The sequence below is a fragment of the Crocodylus siamensis genome, chromosome 5, assembly GCF_052110815.1.
Source record: "Crocodylus siamensis isolate JL-2025a chromosome 5, ASM5211081v1, whole genome shotgun sequence".
Taxonomy (NCBI): domain Eukaryota; kingdom Metazoa; phylum Chordata; order Crocodylia; family Crocodylidae; genus Crocodylus; species Crocodylus siamensis.
In genome coordinates, this window is record NC_143399.1 from 133,682,234 (window position 1) to 133,703,386 (window position 21,153).

Sequence of the window (21,153 nt, forward strand, 5' to 3'; positions counted from 1 at the left end):
CCAGAATAGTAATTCTGCAAGAGCACTGCTATACTCATAATAAATGGGCATTGCTGAAATGTAGAAGAAATGAGTGCAGGAAACTAGAACAGAAAATGGACCAAAGTCAGATACCTGACTGTAGAGATTTACTCACCATAGACTAATTGTTGACTCTATTTACAGTTCTTATGACATAGTGATGCTTGGAAGAAACAGAAAGCTGTAGACTTAAAATCTAAGGGTACTTTGGAAACCCAAACATGTTCCCAAGGGGAAAAAAATAAAACAAAAACACTATGCCCCATAAATCAGATATAAAGGAGGTTACAGATTCGAATCTGGAGTAGAACAAAATTTAAGTCTACAATAAAACTAGTTGAAAAGTGAGTCTTAGATGGTATTTTTTTAATTATATGTTTCTATTTCTGTGTTGAAAAGAAAACATTCTTCTTTACCACTTGTGGCTGGTTGGGGAGTACTAGTACAAACAAAGGAGAAATAATTTTGACTGACAGAAATGAATTGGAAGCCTTTAAAAAATACTCTCCCAAATTAGATGCTGGTGCAAGGGTCAGCAATATTTGGGGCAGAGTGCCAAAAACACCTGCAACCGCAGCTTGGAATATGTGGCGTGCCAGGGGCAGACAGTAGGGGAGCCATAAGGGACCTGATCCTTGTTGTGAAAGCGTAGCCCCGGCCCCTTCCCTGCTGTCTGCTCCAATGTGCATGTGCCAAGCAAAATGCCTTTGTATGCCACACTCTGGCTTCTGTGCCGGGGGTTGCCTACCCCTGTGCTAGTGGAAGAAATTGTATACTGAAAAAAGCAAGTCTGAGAAAGAGATGCCAGCAGTAGACGTAGCATCTAGAAAAGAGATGCACAATTCTGCAAGGTGTTTAGTTCTTTCAGTTCTTTAAGGATTTTAAACAAATTAGAAGTACTCAAGCTCCCTGTAGGTTTGGACCCTTAGTGGATATGTATAACAACCAATTCCCTGTTGATTTACCATTACTAGACAAAGTTACAGTTATTGGTCTGAAAACAATTCCTCACATGCATGGATGAGCTCTATCTGACACAAGAAGTCTGTTGGCCAACAAGAGGTAAAGTGCTGCTTGACCTGGTCTGGAAACCAGGGACGACCTAATCAGTGACTTAACTATCGAAGGGAAGCTGGGTGACAGCGACCACGAGCTGATCACCTTCACCATCTGCCATAAAGCTGGCAAGTCAGTCAGCAATACCGAAGTCCTCGACTTCAGGAAAGCTGACTCTGACAAGCTTAGGAGGCTTGTTGGTGAGGCCGTAAGGTACCACGACCCAAAGGGGACGGGAGTTCAGGAAGAGTGGTTGCTCTTCACGGGAGCGATACTGGGTGCACAAGCTAAGCGTATTCCGTCTTGGCAGCAAAAGGGCACAGCATCCCCTTGGCTCAGCTGGGAACTAGTGGACCTCCTGCGTCTAAAAAGAAAAGCCTACAAAGGTTGGAGGATGGAATCCACCTCCAAGTAGGAATTATTCTGCACTGGTCTGGACGTGCAGGGAGTGAGCCAGGAAAGCCAAGGCTGCAACTGAACTCCAACTGGCTACAAATATCAAGGACAATAAAAATTCTTTTTTTAGATATGTGGGGAGCTGGAGGAAAAGCAAGGGCAATGTTGGACCCCTGCTAAACTAGACGGGACAGTTGACAACGGACGCCCAGGAAAAAGCCAACTTGCTAAATGGGTTACTTTGCGTTGGTCTTTCACCTGTCCCATGGGATGCCCCTGCCCATTATGGGATGGGATGGCCTGGGTGAGGGAGATTCCTTACCCTCCATGAATGCTGACCTTGTGAAGGAACACCTTGAGAGGCTGGACACCTTCAAGTCAGATGTCCCGGACAGTTTACACCCCAGGGTACTCAAGCAGCTGGATAGCATCATAGCCCAGCCCCTGGCACAGATCTTTGAGAACTCGTGGTGCTCTGGTGAAGTGCCCAAAGATTGGAAGAAGGCTAATGGGGTGCCTATGTTCAAAAAAGGGAGGAATGTGAATCCGGCAAACTACAGACCCATCAGCCTGACCTGTATCCTGGGGAAGGTCTTAGAAAAGATTATCAGAGACCATTCTTAACAGACTGGCCGATGGCAACATCCTGAGGGATAGCCAGCATGGGTTTGTTGCGGGTAGGTCTTGCTTGACCAGTCTCATTTCCTTTTACAGCCAGGTGACCTATCACCTGGACAAGGAAGAGGAGATTGATGTCATATATCTTGACTTCAAAAAAAGCCTTTGATCTCATATCCTATGATCACCTCTTGGCGAAACTGGCCAACTGCGGCCTCCGGTCCGCCACAATCCACTGGCTGGGGAATTGGCTCCGTGGTCAGACCCAGAGGGTGGTAGTTGACGGAAGTCAATCGTTGTGGTGCCGTGTGACCTGTGGGGTCCCTCAAGGCTCTGTCCTTGGACCTATAAAACATCTTCATTAATGATGTGGACATTGGAGTCAGAAGTGGACTGGCCAAGTTTGACACCAAACTTCGGGGCAAAGCATCCACACCTAAAGACAGGAGGGCGATCCAGGCTGACCTTGACAGGCTCAGAAAATGGATGGACGAGAACCTGATGGTGTTTAACACTGAAAAATGCAAGGTTCTCCACCTTGGGAAGAAAAGCCTGCAACATCCGTATAGGCTCAGCAGTGCTACGCTGGCTAGCACTATGGGCAAAAGGGACTTGGGGGTCATGATTGACCACAAGATGAACATGAGCCATCAATGTGATGCTGCTGCTAGTAAAGTGAGGAAAACGCCGGCTTGTGTTCCTAGTTGCTTTTCAAGCAAATCCTAGGATGTCATTTTCCTGTTGTACTTGGTCTTGGTGAGGCCGTAGCTGGAGTACTGCATCCAGCTTTGGGCTCCATAATTCAAAAAGGATATGGAGAAGCTTGAGAGAGAGTGCAGAGGAGAGCCACTCACATGATCAGAGGTCAGGAAAACAGACCTTATGAGAGGCTGAGAACTATGGGACTCTTCAGCCTGGAAAAGCGCAGGCTCAGGGGTGAACTGATGGCTGCATATAAGTTTCTAAGGGGTGCTCACTAGGATCTGGGGGAATGTTTGTTCACCAGAGCACTCCAAGGGATGACAAGGTCGAACGGTCATAAACTCCTCCAAGACCGTTTCAGGCTGGCATTAAGGAAGAACTTCTTTACTGTCCGAGCCCCCAAGGTCTGGAACAGACTGCTGCCAGAGATGGTTCAAGCATCTACTTTGAATGCCTTCAAGAGAAAAATTGATGTTTATCTTGCTAGGATCCTATGACCCCTGCTGACTTCCTGCCCCTGGGGCAAGGGGCTGGACTTGAATCTTCCGAGGTCCCTTCCAGCCCTGATGTCTATGAAAACTATGTTGGCTGTAATCAAATGGCTGTATGATTCTACTGATTTATTTTCCAGGGAAAACTTGACAAGGCTGTACCTCTATACGAGTTGACTGTTGAAATCCGGCAGAAGTCATTTGGTCCAAAGCACCCTAGTGTAGCTACTGCCTTGGTAAACCTAGCTGTCCTTTATTGTCAGATGGTAGGTTTTTTTCTGTCATATGCATTTGTTTCATTGTTCAATATTTCAACAATTTTAGATATCAAAGACATTTAACTCCATTTAAAAAAATCCTTATAGAATTTCCATTTAAAGTAACTGAAAGAGCTTACTTAGCAGAGGAAACTTATGTAAGCAAAATGTGATTTATTTATTAATTTTATTTGGAATCATAGAAATATCCCAAAATCAGGACCTTTTGGTTTAAACTAAATGTAAAAGGCATTTTTAGCAGCATGGTGTCAGAGCATCATGTGCGAGCACTGGTGTGATAGTCTCAGACAAAGTGCTACCTACAGATATGATGGTGCTCATCTTTGATGGAGCTATGTTGAACAAGTGCAGCTCTGTATAGTGTTTGAGGTCTGATAAAGCTGCACTTGTAGACAAACTTAAAATAGGTTAAAGAGAAATGTTATCAGCTTCATTCCTTAGTCTCCAGAGCAGTAAACTAAACTTTTAGCAGATTATACTTTGCTTTGACATTATATTGCCTTCCATGTGCTGGGCAGGGGTCTGTAACCTTACTTTAAGATTCCTAAGACATTACAGATATTTATCTAAAACCTAGACATGCAACTTACACTCAATTTGAGCTGAGTTTTGAAATTAAAAGATGGGGAATGTTTCTAATATTTGTAAAAGCAAGTCAATAAGTGTAATATACCTATTTAAATAACCAATTTTTAATTTAGTCTTCTTTTCCCATCCTACCAAAAGAAAAAGCAAACTGAAGCCTTACCTCTGTATGAGCGTGCATTAAAGATTTATGAAGACAGCTTCGGTCGTATGCATCCTCGTGTGGGAGAAACACTAAAGAACTTAGCTGTGCTAAGGTAAGCATGTAGCTTTCCCCGTATTCTCCCAACAAGGCAAACCACTCTTAAATAAATAAATGGCTGTTTTGAACACACGCTTCTCAGCCTTTTGTGGGCTAAGATCATGTGTAGGCTGATGACTTACAGGCTGAGATGAAGTGTAGCATCAGTGTATTTAGTAGAAAATGTGGAGCCTAACCTATATTTATTCTTGGCCATTTTAATTAATTGCATGTGACTTGTAAACTTCTACAGGATTGAGTTAGCGTGGGATGTTTTAATCAAATTTGATTTTACTTTTTCTCTATCAAAGTTATGAAGGTGGAGATTTTGAGAAAGCAGCCGAACTGTACAAGAGAGCCATGGAAATAAAAGAAGCAGAGACTTCGTTGATAGGAGGAAAAACTGCATCCCGACACTCATCCAGTGGAGACGCATTCAGTTTAAAAAGTGCATTATCACCAAATGTTTTCCTAGAACATGGACAGAGGTGATGCAAAAAGGCACAAAAAGGAACTGAATACTAACAGAGACAACCTTAAACAATGAGGAAATCAAAATTAGTTTAAGCAGCCTTTGGAGATGAAGGTGTTATTTGGTAAAAAACCATCATGACAACTGATATGAACAAAAGGTTTAATTGAATTTATCTTCATTCATGATGTTTTTGTGGACCATTGTACAGAGTTGGTATCTTCTGTTACATATATGCCATTTGTGTTGCTTGTCAGATTAAGTGTCTGCATATCCCCAAACTCAAAACTTAGGCAGTATAGGCAGATCCAGGGCACACACCAGGGGCCCAAACTGTCCTTATACCCTGAGCAAAGTGTTGGGTGATATTCAGGGCTGCTCCAAATCACTCCAGTGCTCTCCAGAACCATCTTTATTACTTAATTTGTGGTATGGGCATGAATAGGGTTTATTTCTCTGTTGTGGTCCTGGGCTCACTTGGGTGACTGTGTAGACGTAGCTTTAGGCTTAGATAGTAGCTACATCCCTAGTGGCAGAAATGCACGTCTCCAGCTAGAAATAGGGACCATGCAGGCAGTTTCTCCTGCAGATAACAGGCTCTATCTGGGAGAGAGAGAGCTTCTTTCAGTAAGGAAATTCTTGCCTATGCAAGAGTTTCTGGTGCAGGAATGAGTGCCTATATGCTTTGGCTGTTTTACTCCTGGAGACTGGAAGTGGAGCCAGGGAAGGGTTCCTGTGTGTTCCCCAGGCCTGGCTGAACCCAGTCTGGGCAGCCAGGGGGAGCAGCTGCTGCTCCTTTCCTCTCAGGGACGTGGAGGAATGGAGTGGCAGGGAAAAGCTCCCTGCCCTTTCCCAAGCTTGATGTCACCTCAATCCAGGTAATGTGTGGGGAGTGGAGGCTACTCCAGTCTTCCCCAGGGACCAGGAGGAACAGAGCAGCACCCTTTAACGATGCTGGGGAAAGCAAAGGGAGAAGGAGATGCGGCAGCTGCAGTCTGGAACACCCATATTCTCCCCTCTTGCTTCCCAGAAATTTGCAATGGTAAAAATGAATGCTTGTCCATAGTCTTGCTTATTCAAACTGTGGCTGATACCAGAAAAATACCTCTTACTGCAAGTCCCAGGGTGCTGTCAATAAAACAGGTACTAGTTGTAGATAACAGTTGTCTATGCCTATTTCTACACTTCAGCATTTATGCAGTTTTATTACTGTTGCTTTCTACCTCTTCAGGAGCAGTTTAAATTGTTGTAGATTCACAGTAATTTTGCGAGTCACTTTTGCCCAGAGGAGAATGCAAACCTTCATTTGCTGATATTTTGGTTTGAGGAAATGGATAATTACTGGGAACACTAAGTTAGCCCAGTGAGTCTTTTTTAAATGTCACATCCAGTTATTTTCAGTGAGAAACTACAGAGAAGGTGAAGAGTTAATTGTAGATAAATATTTAAGTCAGTTTAATGAAACTGCTCACACTACAGCCTCCAGTATTTGAATATGTTTGTTATTAATCAGCAAGAGAATTAGGGAATATTTTATGCCTAGTGAACAGCAGTAAATTAATAATCCTGTTTGTGTGCATCCTTCTAAGCCAGATACCTTCACGGATCATTTTAAAGCTTCTTCCTACTTATTTATAAATAAATACAGTAAATTAAATGGACTTATTTTTTTTTTAAAGATATGCACTTTTTGGGCGATTATTGAAATCCTTTGAAGCATCAGTATTATGTTTCACAAAGTCATAATCTGTGTGTTCACCTAAGTTTAAGTAGCAGAGACTGATATCCAAGAAGGATATTGTCTTTTCCAAAAAATACACTTTTCCCTTTAAAATAACCACTAAAGTTTAACTAAACTTCCTTCAGCCCTGGTTCTAACTAGAAAGAGCATGCTATTTTAGGGTAGGATATAACTTGGAAAAGACAGTTTTATGCAACTGCAAATGAGTGTACAATATCAAAACTGCCATTACTGATTAAGATTTAGTTGGAAACCTCAAAAGTGTTAGGTTATTGCAGCATCTCTAATAAAAATTGTGATCTATTATATTTCATATGTCTTTGCTATCAAAGCAGGATTTTCCTACCATATTTGTATTTCTTTATATATTTTGACCAATTTCTTTAGAAGACTTTTCTAATGTAACCCCCGCCCTCCCAAAACCTGTTTTCCCAAAACCACAGCCTAAAATTATCTTCCTCCTTAGTCCCTGTATAATCATGTCTTTGGGTAGAATATTTATTAGGTATTGAATTGTCATGCATGGTCTATCTTTTTTCTCTGAACATTTTGTTCTCGGTTCGACATTATATTATAAACAGGCTTTTCACTTCTTTTCTTTAAGATGTACTGTGCCATTTTAAAAGCTTTCCCATGGATTGAATTCCCAAACTTTTAGCTGTCACCATTCCCCTCTGAATGCATTCCAATCTGGTATCATTGTATGACTGTGTTAACAAGATTTAATTGCAGTGTTACTTTACTAGAGATGGATAATCCACCCCTTAGGCAAATTAGCTCCAGCAAACGTAGTTTGTGCATCACGTGAATAAAATGAGACGAACTGTACATCAGATAAGAGCCAAAATTGATGTAATTTATTAAATATTGTAACACTTGTGTACTGGAGAGCTCCACATCAAAACAGATTATCTCAGTGTATCAGTGCTAATTCAATAGGACAGTGCTATAGCAAGATCCAATTTCTCAGATTTACTGTTAAAATTGTAACACTTGATATTATATTTTGTACCTTTTAAATAAATGAATAAAGTAAAACGAAAAGCTCTATATTCCTGCTTTATCTAACATAGTAAGTTGCTTGGGGGGGGGGAGTGGAATCAGAAATGTCCATTAAAATCTTCCCACTTAATGAAAGTGCATGGTTCTAGTATACTAGTACATTAATTTTTTAAAACAAATTAAACGGTTAAAGAAGTTCCATTGCACATCAAAAATAGAATCAAAGACCCTTCTAGATTTTAATTAGATTTAAATACTGGTATAAAATTCCCTTCAAAATGTCTTTTAAACATGATCCTACCTAATACCGTTGCAATTTGAAAGAGGCAAATAAGGAGGTAAATGTATTAACAGAAAGTTTTATGTACACTGAATAAATAATGAGTCATTTGTCGTATATTAATTAGTTACTTTATAAATCTGTGTATGTGATATAACTTAATATTTGGCCTGTATAAAGGTGTCAGCCATGTGGGTAGCAGCTAAATGCTGACCAAATCATTCTCATTTCCTTTTGGCAGATGCTGAAGCTAATTTGCAGCAAGATTCTTAATTGCATCAAGTATGTGCCCAGTTTTCATTCTTCAAGACAGAAGCCCTGTACATGTGTGATTTCTCCCTCTCTCCCCCTCCAGCAACCACTTCTCAATTTTGATTTTGGCCTTTCCCAAACGGAATGCAAGCTAATTTAATCTTCCAGTTATACACAGGGCCAACAAAAACTTATTGTTTTCAAAAGGGGCTGCTAACAAGTTACCTTAACCTATTGTAATTTATAAAGGAAAACAAACAGGTTTTGAAGTTTACAACTGTTGCCTCTTTGTATTCACTGCAAGCAGGAACATATATTTAGATTCAAGTACAGGCATACCTCGTTTTATTGCGCTTTTACAAATTGAAGGTTTGTGGCAACCCTGCATCAAGCAAGTCTATCAGCGCCATTTGGCTCAGATGATGGTTAGCATTTTTTAGCAATAAAGTATTTTTTAATTAAGGTATGTACATTGTTTTTTAGACATAATGCTATTGCACACTTAATAGACTACGGTATAGTGTAAACATAACTTATATGCACTGGGAAACCAAAAAATTTGTGTGACTCGCTTTATTGCGGTGGTCTGGAACCGAACCCGCAATATCTCCGAGGTATGCCTGTACTGCATCCTATTAATGCTTAAGAGACAATTTATAAGAGTGGTACTTCAGCACTGAGTTTAACTTGCAGAACAGTACCAACACTATCGAACATGCAGACATGAAGGATAATTTGCACCAATTTGCTATTGAAGACATGAAAGTTCAAAATTATTGTACTGTATTAACTTTGCATTATTTGTAAAATAAGTAGCATCTTAAACTGAGTGACTTGCAGCCCTGAAATTGGACCCTGTTAATTGGGTTTAGAATCAAGTTTTGCATATACAAGCTTGGGTTAGGTATTATTCTAAAATCAACTACTAGTGTTAGATTAAATTAACTTGTATAGGGTAACAAAAAAGAGTTTTGACAGTTCCTGTACAAAGTTTGTTTAGCAACTAATCACAAGCAACTAACATGTAAACACATGGCTGTCAGCTGTAGTTATGACCAAGTAAGACATTGTTTTGGTTTGTTAGGTCAGGAACCTAACAACACACACATGCTTAAAGCACACTCTCAAACAAAAAGTGTACACGTTTTAGAATAAATGAGGATATTATACAAACTGACAAAACCCGGAGATGGATACTCTATCCTTCAAATCGTTTAAGTAAAATTTAAGGCTCAAAAACACGTACAGCAAAGTCAGTTCATCTACCACCTTTAATTTTCTGTTGTGGATCTGGATTCTGACACTGCTGAGACATAACAGCTAATAAGAGCACAACTTTTAACATCAAACAAAGTAGACAGTAGAATATAAATATAGAAAACTGAGATAGCATTATCTTTGTCAGTAAGACAGACAGCACTTTTACCATAAATTCAAGTTTTAAAACTGTTCTCATAGGAGTTTAATTTCCTCAAATATATCTTGCAATATTTCTTGATCTCTCAAGGTCCAAAACATACAATTTGATATTCCTTTTATCTATATGTTCTTCATTTTGGCCATGAGTTCTTCCAGACTTTCCTCTGATTCTGCCACTGTTTCCTCAGCTACAGCATTCTCTTCCTATTGGCAAAAGGGGAAAAAATAAAATGAGGTTTAGTTTGTATCTTGGTTTTTTTTTTCCAGATCCAAGGATTTCAGAGTACAGACTGGAAGATTTAACCTAAAATCATTCACAGTTGTGTGGCTGATTAGAGTTCATCAGTGGACTACCATTCCAACTGGGATTTACGATAAAGCTGTTAAATACCAGTTCTAAATTCAATCCTGAATTTGGTTGCAATCTGACTACCATCTTCCTTTCAGTAGAAAAAAATATTATGAAAAAGGTGTTTGGAATGTAAAAAAACCTGGAAAATTCTTGTTTAAACTTCAACACAAATTGACATAAAAACAAATTCTCAGGCTCCTTAAAACTAGCTTCAAATTATTCCAAGTTTCAGAAATGTTTATATGTTTATAAAAGTGGTATAAAATAGGGCAGCCAACATTACCATATTAGGTATAGTATATGCTACAGTAATTCCCTCTGGAAGGTTGGGGATTGGACCAGAAGCAGCTTGCAGTTCCTCTTCTGAAACTTCTGATACCAACTCAATGCCTACGTAGTAAAAAGTAGTTTTGTCAGTTTTCCTTTCATTAAAAGTATAATACTTAAAGTAACAAATTTCAAAGTATGCATATGTTTAATTCTTTCATGAAATGCATTTTTGGTTTCAGCATAGCAATGCTCTTAAATCCAGCCCCTGAGGGAAATAAAAATTTATCTGAGGTGTCCTTAGTTGGGTAGAGAGGCAGGGAGTTAATGGATGCTCATTGATCATTCAGGTTCACCCTTTAAAGAAGGAACACCCAGGTAAATTTAAATGCAAGACATTTTCCCTCTAAAAGGTATAAAATCTAATAAATGTTTTCAAAAGTTTAAAAGAAAAATGTGAAAAAAAATATTAACATCCTTCTGCGATTCTGAACAGAAAATCCATGGTGTTCAGATTTGAAGATTTTAACTGAAGGCTGACACTGCCAGTATCTATTTGTTTTCAAGTCAATCTCTTACCCCAGTCATTGTCTTCATGTACTATTTCTTCTTCTTGTTCAACTACTACTTGTTTTGGTTGCAGAGCTTCTTTTTTCTGAAGAGATGAAAGAAAGAGACCCATGAATCTGCAGTTGTTATTTTTGTTATGTAGTTGAGAGAGGAGTGCTAAAGCAAGCTAACAACATTAATTTAAATGGGTTACTTTACGGACATTTAGAAAATGTTTACGGATTAAAAAAATGGACTCTCCTTTTTACTTTTGGAGAAAATGCTACTTTGAAGATTCAGTATCTGTGCCCTTCTATTATGGGTGAAAGGAGCCACAGTATGCATGAGACAGTATCAGGGAAGACCAAAGTTCACTTTTGTGAGTATAAATTTGAGCTCCAATTGATTGTGCTTATTTTTTGTCTAAAAAGAAAATAGGTAAGTACAAGCAGAATTTTAATTAAAAAATGTTAACATCTTTAGAAACAAAATTTAGAATATTATAGAGTTGCTTTACAAGCCCAAGACCTAAATGATTGCAGAGAAAAATTATTTTGGGGACTAAGGTTTGCCAAGCTACTTTCACATGACCTGAAACTGTTTGCAGAATGTGCATTATCAGAAAAGACTAACATTACCAGTTTTCAGCATTTGATTAGATATTCAGCATGCTTTAAGCTTTTTAATAAAAATCCTTCCAAAATAAGAGTTTTACCTTATATATTTCCTGCTGTTTCCTGCAATTTTTGTCACTGCATTGTGGGTTTGGCTTCATTGCCATAGTGGGAAAGAAATCTTGCATTGCATTGTAACCAAGATAGTAACTCACAGTACCAAAATTTAGTAGATACCTAGGAAAGCAAATTAATAGGCATAGTTTGATTTACAGATTCAAACATAAGTGAGTTTTTCCAGATGTCATTTTTAAAATACATTTGCACCAACAACTGTAGGCAGGTTGTGACACTGAATGTTTGGTATTTGGGTTTAAGCAAGCTGTAACCACTCCAGAATGTATGTATCAGAGCCTCTGATAGTGTAAACTGGCACTCCTTAGCTGATGCTAATGAACACATGCTGATGCATACACCCGTTCCTTTGCATCTGTATAGGGATTTTGATTTCATTACAACCAAAAAAGCTATATTCAGAGTGAAAGCTTCCTCTCCAACCCACTTCAGTCTTAACACCTATTATTTTTAGGAGAGAATTTTCAAAGGCCGGGCAGAGTGTGTGGAAGTCAGTTGGGAGCCTGAGCCCCATGCCCTGGGGCAGGAGCCGCCTAGCTGAAGACTCCTCCCCACTTAAGAGTGACATGGCAGGGGCAGCTGCCGCTGCTGGAGCTGAAAGGAGCTGAGCAGCACCTGGGTGGCTGCAGCTGCATCAGAAGTGGCCCTACTGGTTAAATGTGCATACTGGGTGGGAGAGCAATGCAGGCTGCACCACCTGGGCAGAAGCACAGGAGGCTCAGCCCCATGCGGAATATTGTGGGGGCAGTTATGGGCTACATTGTCCAGGCAACCTCTGCTGCATAAACCCCAGGGCTCCTCCCTTCCCCTACCTCCCCAGCTAGCTCCCAGGACCTAATGCCCAGGCAGTGCCTCTTCCCCAACACCTGGCAGGGGCATGCAGGGAGTGGATCACACACTGCCCCAGCCCCACACGTCCCTGCCTGCAGAACTGGGGTCTGTCCCAGCTCCAGCCACATGCTGTCGCCATGCTGAGATCCTGCGGTCTCTGTGGAGACTGGCCTGGAGCTGTGCAAGCAGGGTGCGCAGCTGGGGGGTGGGCAGGAAGCTGCATATGGGCCTGGATCTTGGGGCAGTGACAACGCAGGCCTGGGCCTAGGGCAGAACTGTGATTCCCTCCCTACAGGCCCCTGCCCATGGAACCCATGCCAGTCACAGGGGCATGTGGGTAATGGGATCATGGCTCTGCCCCAGGCCTTGTGCTGTCACTGCCCTGCATCGCCCTGCATCATGATCCTGGCCTCGCCCACCTTCCCTGCTCCCCACCCACAACCCCATCCCCATCCCACACAGGGAGTTCTGGCAAGTTGTCAGGGGGAAGGGAGATGGATTGCTGATCCAGCCTGCAACAACTCATCAAAACAAATAATTGCCCAAATAATTGCCCACCCCCAAGCTAAAAGTTTCTGGACAATCACCACCAAAATAAAATTATTCTAGAATTCGATAAAATTTAATGAAGAACTTGACTTATTCCAGCCAACCTGATGCAATTTCATAGCTTGTCTATCTGCATTTAACAAGAAAATTTTGAATGCTGTACCCAAATGATTCCAAAATTTCAACAGATGTTCTAAGCATCAGAGGGTAGAATTCTACCAAATTTTGGTGAAAACTGGAAAATGGAAGCAGGGAGATACTGCCCCCCCCCGCCCGTGGTTAGCATGCTTGTAGACTTCAACCAGAGCCACAAGGATTTTTAATTCAAAAGTACTAGCAGATTTAGAATCACATTCCCATACTGCATCAGCTATGACCATCAAACAAGTAGCATTAAGAACGCTGACACACTAAGAGTATGTCTATATGGCAAAACATACAAGTTTCCCTTACCAACCACTAGGGTCCCTGAAAGTTCCTGTGGTTGACAAAACTGTGGTTGGCAAGACAAAAGGCTTATGGGAAAAATGGCAGGTGGCGGGCTGATGTGTGGCCGTGGAAAACCAGGGTTACTCAAAACTGTATATTGTGATAGCCAAAATGGAATACAGAATATTAAGTGTGGATACTCAAGGCCATGACTGATGAGGGAAACCTGTATGACAATCTCCATGGAGAGATAAATAAGCAAGGTCTGGAATGGGAAGCAATATACTGCCACACTAATTAGGGGTGGTGCAACAATACAGCTATGTAGCGCTTCCAGAATGCACGTTTACTTGTTCAGAGGTAGCTCACTTTCCCTACACAGCACTGACTTGTGCTTAGTCATGTGCTATCTGACTTGCATTCCAGACAAAAAGGAAGAAGAGATAATGATGTGGAGAATGAGTGCATACCAAGAGCCTTGACATGAGAATAAAATGTCTTGACAGGAGAATGTAGGATCTTGGCATGGGTAAAGGTGGTGAGTTTGGTAGGAGTCCTTGAATTAGAGGGGATCGGATAGTTGCGCTTAAGGAACTCTGCTGGGTTAGCAGGGTCTACAAAAGCCCTTAATGTGTGAATGATCTTGGCCTATTACAGCAGCAAAGCATTCAACCTTTCAGTCAGCATGCGAATGACTGGAGGATGGAGGGGGGATAAACTCCAGAAGACAGAAATACCAAAATCATGTACACAAAATAGTTCAAGATTTTACATAAAGATATCTGCAGTTCTTTTGACAGCTGGAGTTATGCAATGCCAATTGGTTAAACCCCTCCCCCACAAATACCAAAGACTATATAATAAAAATATTTGATTCAACTACTTTTCTTTGATTTTTGTTCTTCATCTTGACTTGAACAACCATGCCATGATGTTCTTTAGGTTTTTACATTTCCTTTGCAGACAGAAGAGAATATTCTATACAGTCCATTGAAAATAGTAGCTCCAAAACAAAGAGCTCAGTGACTCAGACTGCCTTCTTCATATACCTGGGTATAAGATTAGCCACAGAAATTCAGTCACTTACTTCAGAACATTTTGTACAAGAATCCCAGCAACAACTCCCATTGTGGTGGGAAGACTGGCAGCACAGACACCTTCTCGTTTTAATGTTTTCTCATCGATATTTGCAGCGATGACAAGCGGGGGTGCACACTAAGGAGGAAAAGAAACAAATTCCATTAAAAACAAACAAACAAGAACTACGCAATGCACAAAGGCAATAAACAGAGTCACTTTACTACCCAGTCTGCAGTTTATGCAACATCCAAAAGCCACAATCTTCATTTCATCAGTCCTATTTTAAGAGGGAGCAGGGACTAGAAGTTCCATTCTCAAAAAAAGATCCCATAGCAGCACTGCGTACCGCAAAACAAGCCGTTTCACCAGGGATGAGGAGTTGTATATGCCCAGAGACTGCATTTTCACTCACTCCAGATTCCATCCATATTTGTCCAAGTTCATTGCAGGCCTATGAAAAATAAGATATACACAAATTAACAAAGAGGAAGTTAATTGCAAGCTATTAGGATCATTTCAAGGTTTTTAAGATACAGCTAGACAAAGCCTTGGATGCTATGATATAGTTGAGGATGGTTCTGCTTTGAGCAGGGGGTTGGACTATTGGACTAGATGACCTCCTGAGATCTCTTCCAACGCTCATTTTCTAACCAATTCATTTGCGTTATAAAGCCAGAACATAAAAGGGCCAGAGGAAAAGAAGTAAGGACTAGAAACCACCACCCACTGTCACTTGTAATGTGGTTTACAAATCATTCTTTATACAGGAAGTCCAGGAAATGAATAAACAACTGATCTACCCCTTATATTTAATTTCATATTTATCAACAGATTCTTTAATAAGGGCTTGTCTTTTCCCTGACATAACTCCTTTTATAATTTATAGAAGAATATGGTATGAAATTCACATGAATATTACACATATGCGCACGCGCGCACACACACACACACACACACACAGGTGTTCTACTTACTGTGTTAATTGCCATGCGAGCTTCAAAGTTATCCACACAGCTCAGTACAAGATCAACGGGTTTCCCTTCTTTTAGCCCACCGTTACTGAAATAAAGAGCAAATTTCACATACAAATGGCTTGCGGAATGCAATATTAAGCTATCAAAACATCATTTGAGTACAGAAACTGACTGGAAACAATGTCATACCTCACAAAATCTGCACCCTGTTTAGCACTCACAAAAATAGTCTTAACTACTGAAAACCTCCGTTTATCCAAAACACTTTGGAGATATTCAGAAAGTATAAAATAAAGCAGTTCCTAGAAATGTGGTTACAGAATGAAGACTTAAAATCAGAGCACATTTTAGATTAAAGGAGGCTATACTTTGTCTAATTTGCACCTCTTATAATTTTGAAGAGAGGTACACATTTTTATTTCCCCCAACAGTCTTTCTGCAGTCAGAAGTTATATAAGAACTAATTTACAAATTACGTTAGTGACAAAACATTATTTTTCAGTGGAAAAAAAGTCAGGCTGCAAAAAGCTGGCATTGTACAATGTTTTTTTGTCTATATATGACTCACAACACGTTGGAATTTCAATGCGGTTTGGAGGTCAAGGGCAAAATAATCTAACTTGCAACTACTTTAGAGTATAAAATAAAGGCTGTTTACCAAGTTCTAACTGTATATCAGGACTAAGAAAACAAAAACATACGTTCATACATTTAATCTAAAATGTGATAATTTTCCCAAAAGAAAACAAGCTTATTGAAAATATAATAGAATCAACAGAAAATATAAGACATTATTTAAGAAACACCAAAAGTATTCTTGTATGTTCTCTCAAAACATTTTACCTTATTCTATCCATGAAATGTTGGAAGTTGTCTACTGTTGTAATATTGTAGTTATGTACCTCAAATTGCACATCAGGATTAATATTCCTTAGGGAGAAAATAAAATGAATTAACAGCAATCATGAACGCAGTGGCCCCCTGAAGGAAATACTATAGCTACCCAGTTCTCAAGTTCTGATGGCGTCTTAAAAAAAACCCAAAAAACCCCACACTTAAGCCTAGATTTCTCTGAAAAAGGTTTGCTCGCATAGGCTTTTAGCAAACCATCTTAGCATGGTCCGTCTACTGTTGAAGATGTTTACTTGTTTTAGAATAAAATAACCTCTAATGGAATAAGTGGTTTTTGCACTTATAACTGTTAGCCTTAAGATTTTTGACCATAAATGTTATTGAAAAAATCCCCACTCTAGCTAAAATTTTACAACAACTAGGATTTCTAATGTTGGGCAGGCTTTCATTTCAATAAAAAAAAAATATTTCTTTGTGAATTATATGAAGGTATGAACTTGTAATCCAATTTAATATCCAATTCCACAGATACATACTTCAGAGTATACTCTGCTGCCTGTACTTTGCTTAGTCCAGCTTGATGAGGCTGAAAGAAGAGTCTGTTCATATTTGCCAACTCTACCTTGTCGTAATCGAACAGTAGCAGCTAAAAGGAAGATTATGAGAACATGCATTAATTTTCAATGGGTTTGTATTAAAAAACCTCATGTTGGTCCACTTTTGAAGGCAATGTGTAAAAGGCTCCAATTTTGAAAACGCACAAGTTGTCACCCATTTCACCACACTGACTCATATGCAGAGACTTAATTCCTAGTAGGCTGCCCACTAGGAATTAAGACAAATCTCATGTTTATACCTCAGCATGGTGGTTAACAGAATATGGTTTTGGCTATTTTATTCACAGTCAGGAGAGATGTTCAGCAGATCATCTATACACGCAATCTAGATCAAATCTGCTCTTTATAAATCCCTTAAATTATTTCAAGGTATTTTCTGATTGTATCTCTTTCCATTACAATTTTAACATATCGATTATAGGGCTGCATGAAGCTTTGGTAGCTGATTTGATTTGGAGGAGATTCAGCCTGATTTGGGGACCAAATCTCCAAATCTGAATCAAATCAGCAGACCAAGTAAAAGCTCTGAATTGATTCGAAACATCCAAATTGATTTGGAAAAGATTCGGCTGGTTTGGAGATTCAGCTATAGACTAAACAGGCAGCTGACAGCCGCCTTCAGCTAGTAAGTCTGTTGGGGTTGGTGGAGGGAGGGACTGGGACTTGGACAAGCTGCCCAGCCTGGGTAAGGGGAGCACCTTACTTGGGGTGGGGGGTGCCACGCTTGCATCATGCGAGCCTCTCCTCCCGCCCCCATGTTGGCTAGGCAAGCAGCAGCAGGGAATTGGAGCTGCAGAGGCTGAGGCAGGCACAGCCAGAGGAGCCTTAGAAGTCCCCATGGCTCCCGAATTAAATCACTGTCCTCCGAATTGGCCAAATCCAAATCGAATATTTCTCTATTCACACAGGCCTAATAGATTATTGCAATAAACACATTTCACAATTATGTGCTATGCACATATTTTTCACCTAACCAATTTTTAAACTGCTGCTTATCAATTTAATTGAACATCCTCTTGAACAAAGTCACATTTACATAACACAAGTATGTGACACAAACCAGAAGCATTCAGTCTTCTTTATTATTCACCTCATTATTGGCTGTTTTATTTCAGTTCTTCTATAACAGTGATTCTTAACCAGAGCATGAGATTCTTTCAAAGGTACAAGGAGGTAAGTAATTCAGTTGCCCCTGCCTCTACCTGGCCCCTGTGCAAGCAGGTAAGTGCTGGCTCTTCTCCCCTGGTCTGGCCCCTGTTAGGAGGTATACCATGTAATAAATTAAATTAGTCTTTAAATGTGATGCTACTAAATTCAGAAAAGTTATGGGTGTGTGCCTTGAATCTAAAGAGGTTGAGAATCACTTATGATCCATTCAAAGAGAACTTGATTCTACAAGGGGTTGAGTACCCAGTTGAGAGGAGTCTGTACCATACAGGATTGGGCCTCAGGTAAGGCTATTCCACCAGAACAGAGAATACATAAACTCGGAAGACTCATCATTTATAACTTGCGTATATTATTCTTTTGTTTATTTTTACTGAACTTTGCAACTGGGCAGATTCAAAAAAGAAATCCATCCTCCTAATCCCTGTCACACTGATCTACTTTTAGTGGAACAAGAAAATGTATATTACCTTACCAATGCCACATCTTGTCAGCATTTCAGCAGTGACACTGCCAACTCCACCAACACCTACTACTGCTACTGTAAAGGTACGGATTTTCTGTGATAAGAAAAATAAATATAGATCAGCATTAACAATGTATTTCTCAGGGGCAAAAAAGAGTTTTCTGAAATTTAAATATAAGCATACCTCATAATCTTTCACAATTCCCATTCGTTTTAATGCCATCAGGCGACTAGGTAAAAAACAAAACACAAACTTTGGTAAGGAAAGAGCCATCTTAATAGTCATTTATAATTTTGTTTCTGAATATAAGATTCATGCTAGTCTCTAATTTACCTATGAGAAAAACACTGAGTATAAAGAACCATTCAGATTTTTTAAAAGGAGTTCTTTAAAATTACAGTTCAGTGGTTTATCTTTTATTTTTATTGACAAATTAGACAGTGGAAACTCAAGATGAATACAACAGAGACTAGCTGTTTTGTACGTTTAAATGAAATGAAAAAGTGCTCCTCTTCTTTTCTTGTTTCAAATACAATACAGTTGCTGGGCAAAATCCAAGTTTCATTTGTCCATTTTGTAACAAGTAACTACTAGCAAGAACAATTCAAAATGCTTGATTTGGTTTGGCTTTCAACACACCTGCTCTCGTCTGAATAATCTCATTGAAATCAACAGGACCATTTGTTAGACCCTTGACAAATGTTCACTGAATGATAGGCAAGTAAGGCTGGAAGGGCTCTCAAGAGGTCATCTAGTCCAACCACCTGCCTGAGACAGAGCCATCCTTATACAAAGCATCCCAAGCAAATTCTTAGATCTAACTTACTACCTAAAACGACACAAGTGACTCTGCCACACAACCACAAAACAGAGCACTCTAACCTGCCACTGGTTAAGCAGGGAGACAGCGGGGACCAATTTGCTGCTGCTACAAGAGTTGTTAAAATATACTTGAAAGACCCAAGGAGGGCTTTGCCTCTGCACTAAAGGGGGAAGGCAAAACAGTCTGTATCAACAATCTGTACCAATCTGACCATGGCATAATATTCCTTCCTGATCTTAAATGTGCCAAATGATCTCACTCTTAACAGAAGTGCAGGACCCTCTAGCCAGGAACCTCTGGGTTTGAGTCCCAGCAGCAGCACTGGCCCATCCCCAGGCTTGGCTGTGGCCAACACCCAAAGCTTCTGAGGAAGGCAACGTCCATTTGTCCCCAACAAGCGAGGGAAAAAAATCCTTGTGTGTGTGGCAATCAGCAAAGCCCAGAAGCATGGGAAATACCCATACAGTAAAGCAGAAGCATAGTTACTCCTAGATCATCTCTGACCAATCCTCTGCAACCTCTTTTTGAACACTTCCTCAGGGGGCTGTGGACTCTCCATCACTGGAAGCCTGAGCCACTGCCTCACTGCTCTAAGTGAGGAGGTTTTCCCAGAGAGCCAATCTAACCTGCCTTGGCTGCAACTTCAAGCCACTAGTCCATGTCCTCCTCTCCAAAAGGAAAGGTGTTTTTCCTCCTCATTATTGCAGCCCTTGAAGTATTTGCTGGTACATCCCTTCTTAATGGCCTTTTCCATAGCTGAGAGTGACTATTTCCCTTCAGTCTCTCCACCTTGGGTTCACCTCCCAAGCCTCTGATAATTTTTGTTGCCTGCCTCTGCACCCACTCTGAATTAAAGTTCATGTAAAAGCACCATAAGATCTGATCCTCAATCCCCACAATTGTGTTGCCTGCCATGCCACGCATGTACGTGGTAGGAGGAGCGCTTTTGGAGATGGGCATCACTTCCCTGTTGCACCCTTTCGACTTGCCAGCACTGGGAGAGTCAGGGGTAACAACCCAGGTCTTCCCCTCCTCCCCAGCTGTAAACCAGGTGCCTGCAGGCCTGGGCTGACAGTCAGCTGACTCAGGGCTGGCTGGAGACCCCAGTGACTGGTGCTGACCATCAGCCCCCCGCTGGGTCAGCCAGTGGTTGATGTGGCTGTCCTACCTGATGCATGGAGCATTCGTAGGGCGGGTCTCTCATTTACAGACCCTTCAACTAGCTGCCAGAGTAGCACCTGTGCCCTTATATGACATGGTCCTCTGGGAACTGCACCATAAGTGTAATGTGCACTGGGTTCTGCACCATAAAAGTAACATGGGGAGGAGGGGAGAAACCCCACCACGAGCTTAACATGCACTGGGGGACTGTGCTGTAAGTGACATGTGAATGGGGGAGGAAGGAAGAGGAGAAGGAGGGACTGTGACGTAAGTGTAACATGCACAGAGAGGGGTCTGCACATAAGTGTAACACGGGGGGGTGCCATAAACTTAACGTACAGGTGCCACCCCAGAGCAGGGCTTCTCGTCCCCTGCCCCGGGGACAGCCCGGCCGGGGGTGGGCCCCCGCCCCCCGCGCACCTGTAGGGGTTGGAGTCGGTGACTTCCGGGCTCATGCACTCGATCCGCGCCCGCGGGCCCGGCCCGGCCCCCGCCCGCAGCGCGCGCAGCTCCTCCTCCAGCTCCCGCACACGGCGCCGCAGCGTCTCTACGCGACTCGCGTCGGACGCCGCCATGGCAAGACAGCGGCAAGCCCGACCCCCGCAGCAGAAGGACACGTCGCGGCTACAGCCACAGCTCGCACCGCCCCGGGCACGCCCCCCAGCTTCCGGCTTCCGGCCTGCAGGAGCGCGGCTCATTCCGGTGACGTCAGAGGGCGGTGCTTCACATGGG

At 41.3% G+C, this 21,153-nt stretch overlaps 2 protein-coding genes across 3 annotated transcripts in view; one reads left to right on the forward strand and one right to left on the reverse strand.

Moving 5' to 3' along the window:
* The window catches only part of NPHP3 (nephrocystin 3), a 41,321-nt gene extending 34,027 nt beyond the window's left edge, over positions 1-7,294 (forward strand). The window contains exons 25-27 of the mRNA XM_090046377.1: positions 3,425-3,550; positions 4,289-4,404; positions 4,700-7,294. Of these exons, the coding sequence (XP_089902503.1) occupies positions 3,425-3,550; positions 4,289-4,404; positions 4,700-4,880 (423 nt within the window). The 3' untranslated portion in view covers positions 4,881-7,294. The remainder of the gene's footprint in view (positions 1-3,424; positions 3,551-4,288; positions 4,405-4,699) is intronic.
* Positions 7,295-9,388: 2,094 nt separating this feature from the next.
* UBA5 (ubiquitin like modifier activating enzyme 5) lies at positions 9,389-21,102 on the reverse strand. 2 transcript variants are annotated; one of them, XM_090046379.1, is made up of 12 exons: positions 20,842-21,102; positions 18,621-18,666; positions 18,441-18,530; positions 16,723-16,832; positions 16,178-16,264; positions 15,335-15,419; positions 14,707-14,811; positions 14,368-14,495; positions 11,438-11,573; positions 10,753-10,828; positions 10,190-10,296; positions 9,389-9,758 (listed from the first exon to the last, which is right to left on the reverse strand). In XM_090046379.1, the coding sequence occupies exons 1-12, from the start codon at positions 20,994-20,996 to the stop codon at positions 9,675-9,677; spliced, it is 1,209 nt and encodes a 402-aa protein (XP_089902505.1). In that variant the 5' UTR covers positions 20,997-21,102; the 3' UTR covers positions 9,389-9,674. The 2 variants fall into 2 exon arrangements, with proteins under 2 accessions (XP_089902505.1, XP_089902506.1); XM_090046380.1 differs by lacking the exon at positions 20,842-21,102 and having other exon boundaries at positions 18,446-18,530; positions 18,621-18,665.
* Positions 21,103-21,153: the final 51 nt, after the last annotated feature.